The 18,734-nt window shown below is 38.9% G+C and overlaps 1 protein-coding gene across 1 annotated transcript in view; it reads right to left on the bottom strand.

Annotated features, from left to right (window-relative positions):
* CSMD2 (CUB and Sushi multiple domains 2) overlaps nt 1-18,734 on the bottom strand; it is a 914,813-nt gene that overhangs the window by 173,315 nt on the left and 722,764 nt on the right. Inside the window, exons 31-35 of the mRNA XM_027864466.1 lie at nt 17,936-18,052; nt 16,777-16,890; nt 15,198-15,293; nt 12,829-13,032; nt 8,676-8,800 (exon numbers count right to left, since the gene is read on the bottom strand). Coding sequence (XP_027720267.1) covers nt 8,676-8,800; nt 12,829-13,032; nt 15,198-15,293; nt 16,777-16,890; nt 17,936-18,052 — 656 coding nt within the window. The remainder of the gene's footprint in view (nt 1-8,675; nt 8,801-12,828; nt 13,033-15,197; nt 15,294-16,776; nt 16,891-17,935; nt 18,053-18,734) is intronic.

The following is an 18,734-nucleotide window of genomic DNA, read 5'->3' as shown; positions in this document are numbered from 1 at the left end:
GGCTTCTTGCAAAGAGGAATCTCCTACCTCTCAAGGCAGTCCATTCTCCTTCAGAATAGTCCTAACTTAGATAAGTTATTCCTTATATTAAGCCAAAATCTGCTCCCTCACTGTTTATCCTTCTGCCCCCTGGAGCCAAACAAGTTCAATACTTCATGAAAGCCCTTTAAATATTTGAAGCTGGTTATTATGTCATACCCAAATGCCTCTCTTCTACAGAATAAACTTCAGGCAAGACTCATAGATGTTTGGTCTTGAGGCCCAGTTGGGATATTGGCCAGTTTATCAACACTCTTCCTAAAATGTAGCACCTAAACTTGAACACGTTACTCGAGATGTGGTCTAACAAGGGCAGAGAGCAACAGGTTTTTCATTTTCCTTACTCTGTACACTTGTTGTTCAGTCCTTTCAGTCGAGTCCAACACTTCACAACCTCAAGACACTGGAGTGGTTTGCCATTTCCTTCTCCAAATCATTTTACAGATGTAGAAACTCAGGCAATAGGGTTAAGTGACTTGCCTAGGGTCCACAGCTAGTAAGTATTTGAGTCCAGATTTGAGCTCAGGAGGGTGAGTCCTCCTGACTCTTGGCCTGGTGCTCTTTCCATTGCACTACCTAGTACTATATTTGTATCAATCTATCCCTATACTTATATATATATATCTGTGCCTCTTTAAACAGAGCCTAAGGTGACATTAGCTTTTTAAAGTTGCCTCATCAGACTCAATGACCTTGCAGTCCACTAAATTTCTCAGATTTTTTTCAGACTTACTCTGCAGCCAAACTTCCTCTAATTAGTACTTATGAAGTTGATATTTTTAACCTAAGACTTCATATTTATCCTCATTCTATATTATTATATTAGGATCGGCTCAATCTTCAAACCAGTTTGGATCTTTCTTGATCCTTACTCTCATAAAATGCTATCTATCTCTCACAATTTGTGTACATGGAAATTTGATAAGCATGCCTACAAAGCCTTTATTCATGTCACTGAAAAAAATTATTAAATAACATAGGGCCAAGAATACATCCCTATGGACTCCATTGCAGATCTCACTATAAATTGACACTGAGCAATTCATGATGACCCTTTGGATTCCATCCAGTCGTTCAACCATTTCAGAATCTACCTCACTGGACTCCTGACTGACTTGGCCTCATTTCTCCATCTTGTCCACAAAGAGAGCATGAGAAGAGACTTGGTTAAATGCTTTGCTAAAATCTCTATATATTATAGCACTCCCCCACCAAGTAGGCTGGCATAAATTACTCTTAATGAAGCCACTCCATCCCACAGCAATTCTGGGATTTGAAGAAAAATAGAGCACAAGTTTTTGAAGGAAAAGAGAGGGGCATCACTAACTTTCAAATGAACATACCCCCAAAATAAAGATGTGGTGGTGTTTGGGATTGTATCTATTGACCAGAATCACAAACTGAGGTTATATCTCCCTCTGGACAAGCTTATTAGCTGAAGCTAAGTATTCAGGATGTCCACAAACAAAACAGAACAAAGTAAAACAAGTTTTTTGGAGGGGACTATGGAAATTATTCCAAAAAGTAACATTTTCCCCATGGCTGACATTGGAAAATCAATGAAATGTTGATAGGGTAAAAATATTAACTTCTAGCTTCTAAAATATTTTGACTCAAAATTTCTTTTGAATAATCAAATAACATTATTTTGATACTGCAGCCAGAGCCAGAGGAGTGTTGTCTAGGCAGTATGAGTAGCCTCATGTCACGATCAAACTGACCATACCAACTTAGTAGAACAGACTCAATTACAATGAAGGCATTTCTCATCTCCTACCCTGAGCATACTGTGTTGAGTTTTCTTATAAAGAGTAAATATCCTGGTTGACTTCAGTTTAGACTCCTATGTAATTCTTACTGGTGACAATGGTATTTCTTAATGTTTGCGATGCACTTTTAACTATTTGGAAGTGCTATTACATCTGTGATCTCAATATATGTTCACCACCTTCTTTAAGGTAGGAAATACATTGCTAACCTGGAACATATACAGAGGAGAGTGACCAGGATGGTAAGGATCAGCAAAAGGAATTGTGGATTTTTAACATGGAAAAGAAGATTTGGATGAGGGTGTAGAGTGTGGAATATAATCACCAGTTTCAAGTATTTTAAGGTCTGCCATGTAAAAGAGAGATTAAATGTGTTCTACTAAATCTCAGGTGGCAGAACTGGGAACAATGAAAAGAAACTCCAGAGAAGCAAATTTTAGCTCAATGTCAGGACAATCATCTTGAGAAACAGAATTATCCACAAGAGCCAAGTACTGACTCAGGAAGTAGTGGGTTCCCGAATAAAGAAGGTCTTCAAGCAAAGGTGGGATGGTCATTCATTAAAAATACTACAGGGAAAATTATGATTCAAGATTAGATGACTCCTGAGGTTCTTAGATACTATATTTTTTAAAATGAGAAAACTGATGCCAAAAAACAGTTTATAGTAAGTCAGAGAAGTAGGTGGGACTAGGTCCCAAAGTATCCATGACTCAGACTGTATCCATATCCACTGGACCTGGACACAGATGAATTTGTCCCCCAATGTGAACACTTGAGAAACTTTTTGCTTGACTTTGAGCCGTGTTCTGGCCCTTAACTTCTGGCCACTCAACTTTTTGATAAACCAGTCCAATCTTTGCTGCCAATTTACATGGCAGGTCCAGAAGTCCTTAGAGAAAGAAACCTTGAGCCCTACTTCTAATCAGGGAAGCCATTTAAAGTCAAATGGCAGAAGCCACAAGCATAAAAGAGATAGAATATAACTCATTTAAGCCCAACATTTGCACTGAAGGAAGAGATAAGAAAAGACTTTGGAAAATTTTCTTCATATTCAGCTGAAATTTGCCTTTCTGCAGCTTCTACTCATTACTCCCAGTTCTGACCTGTGGCCAAGCAGAATAAAGTTAATTCCTGGTTTACGTGACAGCTGCCCTGTATGTCCTATTCACAGGACAGGATTTTTATGGATTCCAATTTTATCACTCCTCTATTTGCCCAATAGACTGTCAACATTTTTAAAATGAGGTCCTCAGAACTGAACCCAATATTACAGTTCTGGTCTGAGGAGGAAAGATTAATAGCAGGACTATTGCATCCCTTGTTCTAGACACCAGATATGCTATAATTTAAGACTGCATGGACTCTCTGCTATGTCCATTGCTGACACACATTATTCTTTCAGTCTACAAAGGCCTTCAGGAATTTTTTACATAAACTGTTGTCTAGCCTTATCTTCCCTATCCAGTAAGTACTTCTAAGAGAGAAGCAGCACAGTATAGTGCAGTAAGAGCTCAATGTGGGATCAGAGGGTCTTCACTGTGCCACTTCCTATGTACCTGTGTGACCTTGGTCAAGCTAATGAAACTCTGAGTATCAAAGACCTTATCAGTAAAATAGGGCTTGGGGGAACACAACTTGATAATCACTCAAGTCATTCCCAGTCAATTATTTTGTGATTGTGCACCTTTTTAAACCAGAAACAGGCCACTGCTCAATCTATTGAGAATTTTATGGATCCCAATTCTATCACTCATCATGTTACATTTTCCCTTAAGTTTTGTGTAATATGCAAATTTTACAAGTATGCTATTGATGCTTTCAATTAAATAAATTATAAAAATCAAACACAACAGATATCCTTTATGGGCAGTCATCTGGTTTCTGGTTGAATAACCCTAGGGATAGGTAAGCTCACTACCTAACTAAGCCCACTCTATAATTTGCATTTAGCTTCTAGGACTGTATCTATTATTATCCATGTACTAAGAGTTGGATTACTTAAAGACATTGTGGGTTTTCTCTTTGAGAAGCAGAGTCAAGATGGTAGAGTAAAGGCAGGGACTTTCCTGAGATCTCCCCCAAACCCCTCAAAATACTTTAAATAATTACTCTAAACAAATTCTAAGCAACAGAACCCACAAATAGACAGAGTAAAACAATTTTCTAGCCCAAGACAGCTTAAAAGGTCAGCAGGAAGGGTCTGCTGCACTTGGGTGAGAGTGGAGCAGAGTCCAGGGCAGGCTGTGCCAGCATAGCACAGCCCCAGAAAACCAGGAGCAGGCTTTGGGAGCTGATGAATCAGTAGCAGCAACAGTTACTTCTGAAGCTCTCAGGCCAAAGATGGTAAGGGGGTCAAACAACTGGTCAGAAGGAGATTACATGGATCTCTTTGCTAGCACTGAAGCAGAACTCTGTTGCTTTGCCCATACTAGTTTCCAGGTTACAATCCTGGGTGGCTGTCCCATGGTGAGGAGGAACACTAGCATACTAGAGCTTGCAGCCACAGTGGAGCAGGGACCCTCCTCACAGTTTCAGGGCAGAAAAAAATGCTTGTGGTCACTCACAGACCAGAGCACAGTCCAGGAGAATACTAAACACACCTTTCCTTAGATCATACCACCTTGTAAGAACTGAAAACTTAAAGGTCCCTCAAAATATCTCTAAAAACAGCTGCACAAAACCTCTGAAGCTTGGGATAGTGTTCTCTCCACCCTGGAAGCAAAGCCCTACTTTAACAGTTAAAAGTCCAATAATAGGCTGGGAATATGAGCAAAAAATGTAAAAAAACAACAACAACAACAACAAAAAACCCCCAAAACTCTGACTATTGAAAGTTATATGGTGACAAGGAAGATCAAAACACACATTTAGAAGAAGATAACAAAGCCTCCTACATCCAAAGCCTCCAAGAAAAATACGAATTGGTCTCAGGCCATGGAGGAGCTCAAACAGGATTTTGAAAATCAAATAAAAGAGGGAGAGGAAAAACTGGAAAGAGAAATGAGAGCAATGCAAGAAGTCAACAGTTTGATAAAGTAGACGCACATGCACCACACACACACACACACACACACACACACACACACAAAATGCTGAAGAAAATAACACCTTAAAAAACATACTAGGCCAAATAGTAAAAGAGGTACAAAAGCCAATATGGAAAAGAATGTTTTAAAAAGCAGAATTTACCAAATGGAAAAAGAAACACAAAAATTCACAGGAAAAAAAAACTCCTTAAAAAATAGAATTAGAATGGAAAAGGAGGTACAAAAGCTCACTGAAGAAAATTATTCCTTAAAAATTAGAATTGAGCAAATGGAAGCTAATGACTCTATGAGAAATTAACAAACAATAAAAACAAAGCCAAAAGAACAAAAAAAAAAACTGAATACAATGTGAAATATTTCATTGGAAAAACAGCTGACCTGGAAAACAGATCTAGGAGAGATAATTTAAAAATTACTGGACTATCTGAGAGCCATGATCAAAAAAAGAGCCTACATATCATCTTTCAAGAAATTATCAAGGAAAACTGCCCTGATATCGTAGAACCAGAGGGTAAAAAAAGAAATTGACAGAATCTACCAATCACCTCCTGAAAGAGATCTAAAATGAAAACTTCCAAAAATATCATAGCCAAATTCCAAACCTCTCAAATCAAGGAGAAAATACTGCAAGCAGCCAGAAAGAAACAATTCAAGTATTGTGGAGCCACAGTCAGGATAACACAAGATATAGCAGCTTCTACATTAAAGGATCAGAAGGCTTGGGATATGATATTCCGGAGGGCAAAGGAGCTAGGATTACAACCATGAATCACCTACCCAGCAAAACTGAATATAATCCTTCAGAGGAAAAAATGGATAGTCAATGAAATAGAGGACTTTCAAGTGTTCTTGATGAAAAGATAAGAGCTGAATAGAAAATTTGATTTTCAAATACAAGGCTCAAGAAAAGCATAAAAAGGCAAAGAGGAAAGGGAAATTATAAGGAACTTAAAAGGTTTAACTGTTTACATTCATATATGGAAAGATGATACAACATTGTAACTCTTAAGAACTTTCTCATTACTAGGAGAGATAGAAAGAGTACATATACACAGACAACACGGGGTGAATTGATTATGAAGGGATGGTATCTAAAAAAAGCAAAATTATGGAGTGAGAGAGGAATGTACTGGAAAAAAAGGGAAAGGGAGACGTAGAATGGAGGAAATTATCTCACATAAAAGGGGCAAGAAAAAGCTTTGACAGTGGAGAAAAGAGGGGAGGTGAGGGAGAATGAGTGAACCTTACTCCCATCAGAATTAGCTCAAAGAGGGAGTAACACATACAACTGGGTATAGAAATCTATCTTACCCTATAGGAAAGTAAGAGAGGAAGGGAATAAGAGAAGAGGGTGATAGAAGGGAGGGCAGACTGAGGGAGGGGGTGCTCAGAAGCAAAACATTTTTGAGGAGGGACAGGGTGACAGGAGAGAGAGAACAGAATAAACCAGGAGGTGGGGAAGGGGAAATAGAATGGAGGGAAACACAGTTAGCAATAGTGAAAAAAAATTTTTTTGAAGCAAGTTTCTCTGATAAGGGCCTCATTTCTCAAATATATAAAGAACTGAGTCAAATTTGTAAGAATAAGAGTGATTCCCCAATTGATAAATGATCAAAATATATGAACAGTTTTCAGATGAAGTAACCAAAGCTATCTATTGCCATCTGGAAAAATGCTCCAACTCACTATTGAGTGGAGAAATGCAAATTAAAACAATTCTTTGGTACTACCTCATACCTATTAGACTGGCTAATAGAACAGAAAAGGAAAATGACAAAACACAGAGGGGATGTGGGAAAAATGAGACATTAATGTACTGTTAGTGAAGTTGTGAACTGATTCAACCATTCTGTAGAATAATTTGGAACTATGCCCAAAGGGCTATAAAACCATGCATACTATGACCTAGCAATACCACCAGTAGGTCTGTATCCCAAAAAAAGATTAAAAAAAAAAAGGAAAAGGACCTATATGCACAAAAAATATTTACAGCAGTTTTTTTCTCATGGCAAAGAATTGGAAATTGAAGGGATGCCCCTCAATTGGGGAATGGCTGAACAAATTATGGTTTATAATTATGATGAAATACTATTATGCTATGGGAAATGATGAGTGGGATGCTCTCAGAAAAGCCTGGGAAGACTTGCATGAGCTGATGCAATGTGAAATGTACTGTGTAAAATGTAACAGCAATATTGTTCAATGATCAGCTGTGAATGACTTAGCTATTCTCAGCAATACAATGACCAAGACAGCTCTGAAGGACTTATGATAAAAAATGCTATCCATTCCCAGAGAAAGAAATGATGGTATCTGATTACATATTGAAATATATTTTTTAAACTTTCTTTATTTTTCTTGAGGTTTTTGTTTTGTTTTTTTTGGGGGGGAGATTATGTTTTCTTATGGAAATGTTTTGCATAACTACACATGTATAACCTATATCAAATTGTTTGCCTTCTCAATGGAAGAAGGTGGGGAGGGAGGGAGGAAGGAAGAGAATTTGGAACTCAAAGTTTTAAAAACCAATGTCAAAAATGGTTTTTGCATGTACCACTGTACAGAGAATTACTATCTTTAATACAGAATACCCTCCCCTTTAAGCCAGTGAAGCTGTTTTTCTGAAGTGATGCCAAAGAGCAAATGTTTCAGGGCTTATGCCCTTCCTATGATGTCTCTCTGCTATGAGGAAAGGGTTTATGTAGCAGTCTCCCTCAGGGTTACTGACCACATACATAAGAGACAAATACTCAAATATCCTGGAGAGTTAGCTCATCCTAATTATTTGTTTCATTCTCTGGCCTATGCAGTATACCTTATTGAAGTACCCTGTCATTACATCATTCTCCAGCTCACAGACTTCAATAGTTTCCCCCAGGATGAAGTCTAAACTTTAGCCCACCAGTCAAAGCATTACTCAATCCAACTCTAATCTGACTTTCTAGCTTAGCATCACAATTACTTCTCTTTCAGTGCTGTATGGTGCTCAGAGACTATTCAGTTGAAACTCCTCTTTATGTGAGCTGCACAGTGGATAGAACACTAGGCCTGGAGTCAGAAAAACTCAGCTTTGTGAGTTCAAATCCAGCCTCAGACACTTCCTAGCTGGGTGACTCTGGGCAAGTCATTTAACCCTGGTTACCTCAGTTTTCTCATCTGTAAAATGAGCTGGAGAAAGAAATGTCAAACCACTCCATTATCTGCCAAGAAAACCCCAAATAGGGTCATGAAGAGTTGGACACAATTGAAATGAATGAACAACAAAAACAAAACAGTACTTACAAGCAGTTAGGTCCATCTCTTCACTGCCTACAAAATACATCTACTTTTGGGTATAAGCTTTCCCACCACTGTGGTTTTGCTCCTGTCAATATATTTGCCTAGAAGTCCTAAAGTAGTCTATCTCTATTTCTATTATGTGACATATTCTTAGTTGAACATACTGAAACTAGAATGAAAACACGAAAAATATCTTATTGATCTCAATCGTACATATTCTTCAAAATCCAACTCAAATTTTATATCTCCATGATACCTCTCCTGACTACCCTGACCCAAAGTGATCTCTTCTTTCACTGGACCCCAGAGGACCTTATTATATGTAATCTTCATTTGGTCCTTACTCCATACAGCCTTGTATTAATTATTTTTTCCTTGTATCCATGCCCTGTCCCTGTGAAGCTGGCAGGTGGGGATTGTGTCTTATACATTTTTTCATTGTCTAGAGAAGCCTAACATAAGATCATGCAAAGAACAGGTGTTTGGGAAGTGGATATTGATAAAATGATTGACTAACAATGTACTTTGATGCTCCTACCTGTATGCCAGCCCCCTCTGGGACAGTTATCTTCCATACACAATTGAGACTGTTCAGGTAGGGCTCTGGGAAGCCAGGAGACAGAATTGTTCCTTTGCGCTCTGTGAGGTTCCCTCCACAAGGTACTGCAAGAGGCAAATATCAGGTGTTGTAAGGAATTTATTCTGTAATATAAGGAGATTTCCCACTCACCCCCAAGGTTCTGTTCTAGAATTGGTAAAGGCTGAAACCCCTGTAACACTGGACTTTTGACCAAGGATAAGAGGCACAGCTTAGGTCACGGAAGTGACAAATCTGGATTGAGCTATGACTATCCTAGTGGAGAGAAGTAGGCAGACCTCCTCTTGCCTCTAAACCATCTATATAGAAAGCATAGGAATTTCTGAGATCACATATCTCTGCATAGCCTACAAATAGTCTCTTCTATTAAAAAATGCAACGCCTCCATCCTCCATCCTTCAGGTCTGAGGCCAGTTAGATAATCTTTTTTTTTTTTATCCACTGGTAAGAAAAGAGATATGCAGATAGAGATCATTAGAGTGATTAATACAGATCTATGAGTACAACTCCTCATTCCATGGGAATGTTACCAAGGCCAGTATTTAGTCTTATCTAACCTACTCAGGAATAAAATATTCTAAAATAGCTGGTGTTTGCTTAGCCTCAACTGGGACATCTAGCTCCCTTTGCCTACTTAAGTTATAACTATTTGACCCCTAACATCTTAGGGTCCTTTAGTGTTTAGACTTATTATTGTTTGAAGAGAATTGGCCTTCTGGGAGCAGTTGAAGGTGTAGCCTCATTTCCCATGGCCAGGCAAAGAGGGGGCCTGGGAGTGAGGCAGACTGGTAGCAAAGAGGCAGACCAAAGAACTCACATGTTTTCTTGTATCCTTTTTGTATCAATGAGTATGTCTACTAAGTTGGTCTGTATATCGGTTGGTATGTATTATCAATAAATTCTGTAGCCAGATCAAATGTGAGGGTTATATATGTTGAAACTCTGAACCAGACTAACACCCTTCTCTTGATCTTATTATGCCCGTGAGCTACTGTCCCATTCACCTTCTTCACTGCCAAACTTCTTGAGTGAGTAGCCTACACTCACTGCAACAAAATCTTCATCACTTACTCCTGAACCCTTTCCAATCTGGTTTCCATCCCTACCACTTTACTAAAATTTCTCTCTCAAGGTTACTAATGACCTCATAATCTCTCAATTTAATGACCTTTTCTCTGTCCTCATATTACTGCAAGAGAATGCAGGATGTGATAGTGTTGACCACTCCCTTTCTTATGCATATGATTCTCTTTTACCTTGGGTTCCACAACTTTGCACTTTCCTGATCCTCCTATTTCTTCTCTTTCAATTTCGAAGAATTCTCTTCATATTCCCACCCATTAAATGTAGGCATACCCCAAGGCCCTATACTTGGACTTTTTCTATTATCTTCTTGTATTCTTTCCCTTGGCAACCTCATAGTTTCAACTGTCATTGCTATGTAGAGAACTCCCAAATCTTATCTCTAATCCTAACCTTTCTGCCAAGCTTCAGAATAACCTATCCAAATGCCTACTGGAAATCTCCACCTGTATATTTCACAAACAACTCAAGTCCAAAAAGACCAAAACCAAACTCATCTCCTGCAAACCCGTTACCCTTCCTAGCTTCTGTCAATGGCACCACCATTCTTTCATTCACCTAGGCTTGAAATCTTCCAGGCATCTTTGACTTCCTTTCCTTTTTATCAAGTAAGCTGTCAACCCTTTTTTCTTCTATCTTTGTAATCTTCCTTGATGTTTCCATTGCCATCACCTTTGTCATTACCTTTTTCATGGACTATTGTAATAGCCTCTAACAGGTTATAAGCCTCTAGTCTTCCCAATAATAATCCATCCTTCATAGAGATGTGTATTACTCTTACTAATGCATAATTTTGATTACATATATTGCTTCACTGATCAAAATATTAAACTAAATTCAGAAATACTTATTAAGCATTTGGGTGTAAACTACTATGCTAAGTGCTGAGGGAAATACAGAATTCAACTAACACATCCCTCTCCTCATGGATATTACAGTTTAGCAGTGAAATATATCACACAGCCTAGTGCCAATGGATCTGTGATCTCATATGTGAATATTCCCTCATACAATGCAGATCACAACTCCTTCTGTGTGTACTCTTATCCATGTGCTTCCATGTCTCAAGGGGCCTTCCCCACTATCTCTTGATTATTCCTTCCTCTTTCTCCTTGTATTTCTCTTTGTTTCATAGGTAGCTGGGATGGGGGGAGGTGAAGGTGGGGTAGAGGCGCTGAGGCAGAAATCAAGTGGTTGGCTTACTGGTAATGAGCCTCTCTCCACCAAACTATGATAGTCCTAACAAAACAGACATAATCTGTCACTGGAACCATACATGAAACCTTTATAGTATGGGAGAACCTGCCAGATCTTAGACTGATGACATGGCCCTCAGGAATCTAGGGTCACTTCTTCACCAGAAGGGATTAGAGTAAGACTTTACAGGCACATACCCAAATAATAATAATAATGACAAAATAATTCATGTACATAAAAAAGTTGCAAGCACAATTCTACGTGAAGACCAAGATGGGGGGAAATGTTTATTGATTGAGGTAATCAGGAAATGAATAATGTCAAATGTTTGACATTCAAAGCTCTCTAAAATCTGCCTAGAACCTGCTATTCTCAACTAATCTAGCTGAATCTTAGAATTTAAGATTTTTCTTACAACCTACACCTTAAGCATAAATCTCATCTATAATATTTCTTATAGATGTCATACAACCTCTTGTTGAAAATCTCATAGAATCAAAGATTTAGAGCCATAGGACTCTTAGAGATATTTTCAGAGACTCTACATTGAAAGAAAACTTACTATCTCCCACAGAAGGACATTCTAGTTATTTTTTAACAATTCTACTCTTAGAAAAGTTTTCTCTACAGAGTAGAAATCTGCCTCCTTATAATTTTCTAATTCTACTCTCCTCCTTTCATTTACTTACTATCTATACCAAGAATTCTATCTTCCAACCAAATCAGACACTTGCTGTCCCCAGAATTTACCCCCTACCCTCCAGCCTTCATACTTTGCTCATAGTTCCCTCTCCTTGGATTGTACTCCTCCTCTCCACTCCCATCTTCACCTATCAAATCTATAAAAATAATAATAATGAGAAGAAGGAAGAGGATGTTAAGATAATAACAGAAGCTAGCATTTATATAGTGCTTTGAGGTTTGGAAAATGCTTTACAAATGTTACCTCATTTTATCCTCACAACAATCTTTGGAGATAAAGTACTAAATACTATCCCCATTTTACAGTTCAAGGATATGCAGGAAGGCAGACTGTGTGATTTGCTCAGGGTCAGATAACTAGTAAGTATCTGAGCCTGGATTTAAGCCCTAGGTCTTCCTGACTTCAAGTTCAGCACATTATCTACTATAAAAACTAGCTGCCTATTTTTCCAAACCCAGATCAAATGGCATATCTACTATGAAACCTTCCTTTACGTATAGTATGTTAATCATCTCATGGCCTCATCTGTTTTCATAGCTATTTCTTTGTATTTCTTTTATGCACTAACATTCCACTTGTATTATAGTTATTTGTGCACATATATACTCATTCCAATTAGACTAAAAACTCTTTGAAGGTAGAGACAATTAAAAAAAAAACTGTATCACCCTGAGTAGCTAAAACAATATAGGAATGACTAAATGACTGAATGAAAGAGATCCAGAAATCTAATCCTGGATTCTATATTTTAAGCTGTAGTGGCTTTTGATATTCAATTTTCCATTAACAGTAGAGTAGAGTAGTGGCAAGCTGACACAATCAGGAGAGGAATACCAAACCCTTAGTTTTTAGCTATGGTAGTGTTTTACAAATTTGTTTGAGGATTCAGGGTCATGACACAAAAAGTGACTTTATTCATGCTAATGGACAGTAAATCATTTATTAATCATCTCTAGAAAGACATAATCCCCACACAGTTTACTTAGAGGTGATTTTTCTTGTACTTTTGCTACCACCCCCAAACTGGAACTTTCATGGGATCTTTTTGAAAATCTGTACCCCACACTGGAATCTGGTCCCCTCCAGCCCAACCCACCTCCAAACACTCACCTACACATGTGGGAACAGAAACATTCCACTGAGCTAGGGCCCCAGGCACTGTAAGGCACTCAATATGACGGGAGCCCTGTAAGGAATATCCAGAGTTGCACTCGAAGCGGATGACAGCTCCCACTGAGAAATCACTTCCAATCCTTCTGCCATATCGGGGTTCAGGCACAGAGCTACATTGTGTGGCACTAGTTCGAGGTACCGCTATATGGAAGAGAGCGATAAAAAGAGACTGTTGACCTACAATTGCACCATAAATGAATCTCCTTTATTGTTGCCCCAAAACTAAAACCTAGTAACAGACTGGTTCAAATAAGGTCTTGTACTTCTACCTAAGATTTCTACACATTCTTTGTAAAAAGATCAACAAGGATCATGCCCACTTTGCAGATAAGACAAATAAAACTATGCTTTGCTCAAAATTACTTGTGAGTCAGGGGCAAGGAATCCAGGAATCTCATTCAATACAGCCAATAGTAGGGTGAAAAGGATGCTATGGGGTACAGAGACAAAAGGGATGTTCTGACTTCATGGAAGGAGAGGAAATTACTATAGTAAGTCAAGTTCAGGGCATCAGCACTTCCTGATGCAGTGCTACCGACAGGGGGAATGGGTCTATCCTTGATCAGGCTGGCCTAATGATGGTAAGTGGTAAATAGAAGGTATGCAGTGATAGTATAAGTGAAGAGCTAAGATGGGCTAAGAGAAAGTGTTAGTGGCATCACAAGTGGTGTTAAAGTTCCATGATTTTCTCCCTTGTGTTTTCATTGTGGTGACTATGGTTATTTCTGTGGGTCCAAGATCTGGTTTGCTCTGCTTCAAAGACCAGCAGTAACAGGACAGAAGGAGAAAGTACTAATGAAATTATGTTCTAGATCAAGTCTAGAACCCAAAGTTGCCTATTTGCTTAGCCCAATCCTTAGATTCCAAGATGTCACATGAGCCTTCTCTACCATTTCATAATAGCATATTAGTCCTATCATAATTAGAACTTGGGCATTATCCTGACTCAGTTTCAGAGTATGACCAATTCACCAAAGTAAAGATTAGCACTTATCTAAAGGGAAACTAAGATTATGAAATCAGATCCCTAATAAATCTATGACTTTTTCAGAGGGACATTGTCTCTGCCTACTACCACTCTATTGGTTCAAATTAATGATCATTCTTAAGTTTGATGCTCAAATTATTTTGCCTAGGCCCAGGCTAAATCCCACTGCAGCACTCTGGTCTCCTCTCTCCATAAGCCACTGTTTTCATACAGATGTTTATGAATGCAAAATTCACTCTTTCTTTTTCTTTAACTTACTTGAGCTGTTTTAAAGAAGGACATTGATTTATACAGGCAAGCTAAAACTACTATACATGGGGTATAAGAAAACTCTCAGTAAGGTATTGTCTAGGGATTAGGAAAATTATCAGGACATAGCTAATTGCTTTATATCCCTCAAAAGAACAAGTGAATATTCCAGGAAATCAGGGCTGGCACCAAGCATACGCAGATCTTACATGATCAAAGAGGAGATAATCTGGTAGGAGGTTCCTCCACTACACAGGTCCAAACAACCAGACTGGCATAATATTTTCTTCCCCTTCCCAAACCCCCTTCCAGGCTGGAATCCCAACCATGAGAACTATTGATGAGTCAAACTGCTAAAATGGGGTCTTTATCTTCAGAATGTTTCTGTGAGGTATATCTCCAGAGAGCTTCCAAGGTACCTTTGACCCAGAACCCTGGAAAGCAGAGTGCAGCCATGCTACAGACAGTGATAAAGTCCCAACACAGTCAAGTGAATGCTGATTTCCTGACTATAGGGTAGTTAACTTCCTGAGCAAAGTACCAGTGTGACCAGCAGCATGGTCTAAACAGAGATTCTTAACCTTTTTGTGTATCATGAGTTCCCTTGGCAGTCTGGTGTAGACTATAGATCCCCTTCTCATAAAAATGTATAAAAATACATACAATTACAAAAAAAATCAACAATTGTGAAACATAATTGTCAAAATATTAAAATAAGTTCATGCATCCCTGGTTAAGAATTCTCATAAACAAAAGGGTATTGGAATCTGGATGCCCAAGGGTTTATTCCACAGCCACAAATTAAAATATGGAGGCTAAATGTTGAACCTGGGCCCTCAGACCTTTGGCTAGAGTTTCACTTTCCACATTTCCATCTGAAAGTCAGAATCACATACACCTAAGGGTTATGTGGACCTCAGGCTGATAATCCTTATCTAAAGATCATTTGCAAGAATATAAATTTTAGTGGCTGGAGTGTATCCATGCCAAAAGGATCCTGATTGTGTGAGTTCTGTACTGACCATTCAGCCCAGCTGGGAGCCAACTCTCTCTTCCTCATCTTACCTACCTTGGTAGACAAAGTGAAATCCTCTAGCTGTTGCTTGGCCTTTGGCACTGAACTTAATTAACACTTGATTGGAGGTGGCCAAAGGTAGTGATTCTCCTATGGAAAAAAGGGGTGAGAAGTGAGAGAATAACCCAAGGACCCTGGATTACTAGCTAAAATTTGTCACAGTAACCAAGATTTCTTCTTTTCTAGCTAAGGTTACTCCTAGTCCTGAAAAAACTCCTTACTGGAAAATTGAAGCAGACTAGAAAGATTAGAGCATCACAAAACTTTGAACCTATAAGGAACCTCAGAAACCACCTAGTTCAAAGCCCTCATTTTACACATAAGTGAACTAAAAGCCCAGAGGTGTGAAATGAAGTGCACAAAGGTCATACATCTAATAAGTAGCAAAGTCAGGCCTCAAACCTAGGCCCTCTGAATGCAAATATAGGGCTCTGGCTACCTAGGCTAGATATAAATAATAAAACCTAAAAATGCTTTCATATCTATGTTCTTCTCATTTGCTCTTATACTAACTCTGTGGGGCAAGTCAGGCAGGGATTGCCATTCTCCACTTGACAGATAAGAAAACTTACCTAAGAGACAAGCCAAAGATTACAGAGCAAGCCAAGCTTCAAGTCCCATCAGACTTGGCCATCTCCCAGTTAGACTCCTTTGAGTTTGGGAAGATTAATCAGTAGTACCATTACAGTAATCAATACTATCATTGGTTTTGGAAAGGGTATATCAACAGCTCTACTTAGCAAAGCCACAGCACACTGTCCACTATTCCCTAATTTGTGGGACAACAAGGTAGAGCAATGGATAGAGCATTGGGCCTGGAATTAGGAAGACCTGAGTTCAAATCTGAACTCAGACACTAGCTGTGTGACCCTGGGCAAATAACTTAACCTGCCTCAGTTCCCTCATTCATAAAATGGGGATATTAATACCACCTGCCTCCCAGGGTTGTTGTGAGGATCAAGTGAGATAATTGTAAGGCACTTAGCACAGTGCCTGGCACGGAGTAAGCACTACGTAAATGTTGGTTATTATCTCCCCTTCTAAAATGTTTGCTCTGTCAGGGCTGGGATTATTGCCATTCTTGTGTTTGTTTGTATCCCCAGGTTTTAGCAAATTGTTTGGCACAAAATTCAATCCCAAACAAATGGTTTTTCTTTCATGCTTTCATGTGTAGATGACATACCTCATAATTCTGAAAAAAAGGTTCAACCTATCAAATAAAACAAATAAGTGCTAAACTGTTTAGGAGAGGGAGAAGTAATATAAGTTCAGGTTATGTTGTTCGGGTGTGTGTGTGTGTGTGTGTGTGTGTGGTGTGTGTGCAGGGAGGCTCCCAACATTTACGATTCTGCCACAGTAACACTGAATTAAAACAAACATTTAATTTCATTTTAAAAACTACATTTAATCTGATAAAAATTATGTTTTTTTGTTATGTTCTAAAGAAGGGCCAGCATCAGGGCATAAAGACAGAACTGGATTTAAAATTTCCTTAAGAATAAACCTTGACCCTTCCACCTCTTATTCCCCACTTCTGAGGCTTCCCTCCCCTCTCAGGTGTGTTCTGTCGTACCTGTGTGGGAGCCAGAAAGGGAGCTCAGAAGCCTTGAGTGCTGATTGTGTCCATCATGAACCTCCACTACATCATTGAGGGCTGTGTGAAAGAAGGCAAACTGGCCAAATACCACTGCAGAGGAAACAGAGGCCAGGTAGGAAAGGTATACGAGAAGGAAAGCACATGTAAGAATTCAGGAAACATTTTCCTCCTAGAATGCCCTATTTCATTCTTTTTAAAAAATTGTATTTTTTTCTCAATCAGTAAAAAAAACGCTTTCTTTACCTCCCAACCCAACTCTTCCCCTAATTAAGAAAATAAGAAAACACAAAATATCCTTTAAAAACATGAACAGTCAAGCGAAACAGATTTCTACATTAGTCATTCAAAAATATTTATGTGTCTTATTTTGCACTCTTGAGTCCTTCACCTCTCTATAGGTAACATGTTTCATTATTAATCCTCTATAATCCTCAAAATCCAATTTTGGCTCTACTTCTGATCTTATCCCATTCTAACAATCATTGCCTATCCTTTCTTATAAAATTCTGAACAAGACAAACATCTTCCAAGAAGCTTTTTCTGATTTATCTCATGCACCTCTGATGGTTCCTTTCCTTTATATTCCTATAAGATGTATCGCTGGTAAAATATTCCCTTGCTTATATGGAGTCTGGCATAGGCCAGGCATGCTCTCAGGTTTATCTTCTGAATGACTGAATAGTTTGCTAAGGATTTAAGTAGACTGGACCAGAAACCTGGGAAGTTGGCAGTGGACAGAGCTTAACTGGCACATCCAGCCTCCTTCCTGAACTTCCTTAAACAGTATGAAGAAAAGATATAAGGAATCAAATCAAACCCCCATCTGTCCTGGATACCAGAAGCTCAGTCTTGATACTCTGCTATTTTTCCTAGAATAGAGATCTTTTAAGGAAAATAAAGAAACATATAGGCCAAATCAGCCTATGTGCATAGCTGGATACACTGGACAAGCAAGAGATGATAAATTTGAGTTCACTTCAATTTGAATTATAGGGAAACCACTATGCACCTGGAATCACTGAATGTCTTACTTGAAAAGACCCTAGGAACTCTCCACCATCCCAGGCAGAAATCCCCCTCTGCTACTTCTGATTAGCTTTCAGATAAAAGTGAGCAGACCACAGAGGGAACATACCATAGTCCTTTGGCACCACGATAAAATACAGGCAAACTTGTCCACGTGTATAATTTTGAGGGTAATTGGGGGATAAGACAACCCCATCAGAACCCACATACTGGCCCCCACAGGGTGCTGAAAGAAAAAAAAAGAGGGGCAGGTGACCATCAGCTTCCTCTTTCCCTATTCAGTAGCATTCCCCCACCCCCACTTCAGGATAGCATAGGGAAATGATGTCATGTAAGAAGTGAGAAAGGAGGTCTTCTTACCCTAAGAATATCTCTGTGACCAACCCATCAATTGGTATGTCCCTTAAGGGCCTTCTTAAGAATGAGAAGAGATCACACTGACTTGCATGCATTTTTGTTGTTGTTGAGTTGGTTCAGTCATGTCAGACTCTTCATGATCCCTTTTGGGGTTTTCTTGGCAAAGATACTAGAGTGGTTTGCCATTTCCTTCTCCAGCTTATTTTACAGATGAAGGACTGAGGCAAACAGGGTCACACAGCTAGTAAATGTCTGAGGCCGGATTTGAACCCTGCAAGATGAGTTTTCTTAATTCTAAGCCCAGTGCTCTATCCACTGTGCAACCTACCTGCCCTGTCATGTATTTAAATGATAAAATAACAAATTCTTATCTATTGCTCCTAGATAAACTAGGCCTGAGAACATGGGCTACAAGTACGTTTTCAGTGGGAAAGAACAGAGGCCCTAACATTCTAGGGGTGGCAACAGGGGCCTGTTGAGAGTTGGAAAAGTGAAAGCATTGTTGTTGTTGTAAGAATGAACTGAAGAGCAAGTGATTCTGGCCAGTCCAA

This window comes from Vombatus ursinus, unplaced genomic scaffold (assembly GCF_900497805.2).
Source record: "Vombatus ursinus unplaced genomic scaffold, bare-nosed wombat genome assembly UNPS02014775.1, whole genome shotgun sequence".
Lineage (NCBI taxonomy): Eukaryota > Metazoa > Chordata > Mammalia > Diprotodontia > Vombatidae > Vombatus > Vombatus ursinus.
Note: the sequence above shows the minus strand (reverse complement) of the source record. Positions and strands in the feature narration are given on the sequence as shown.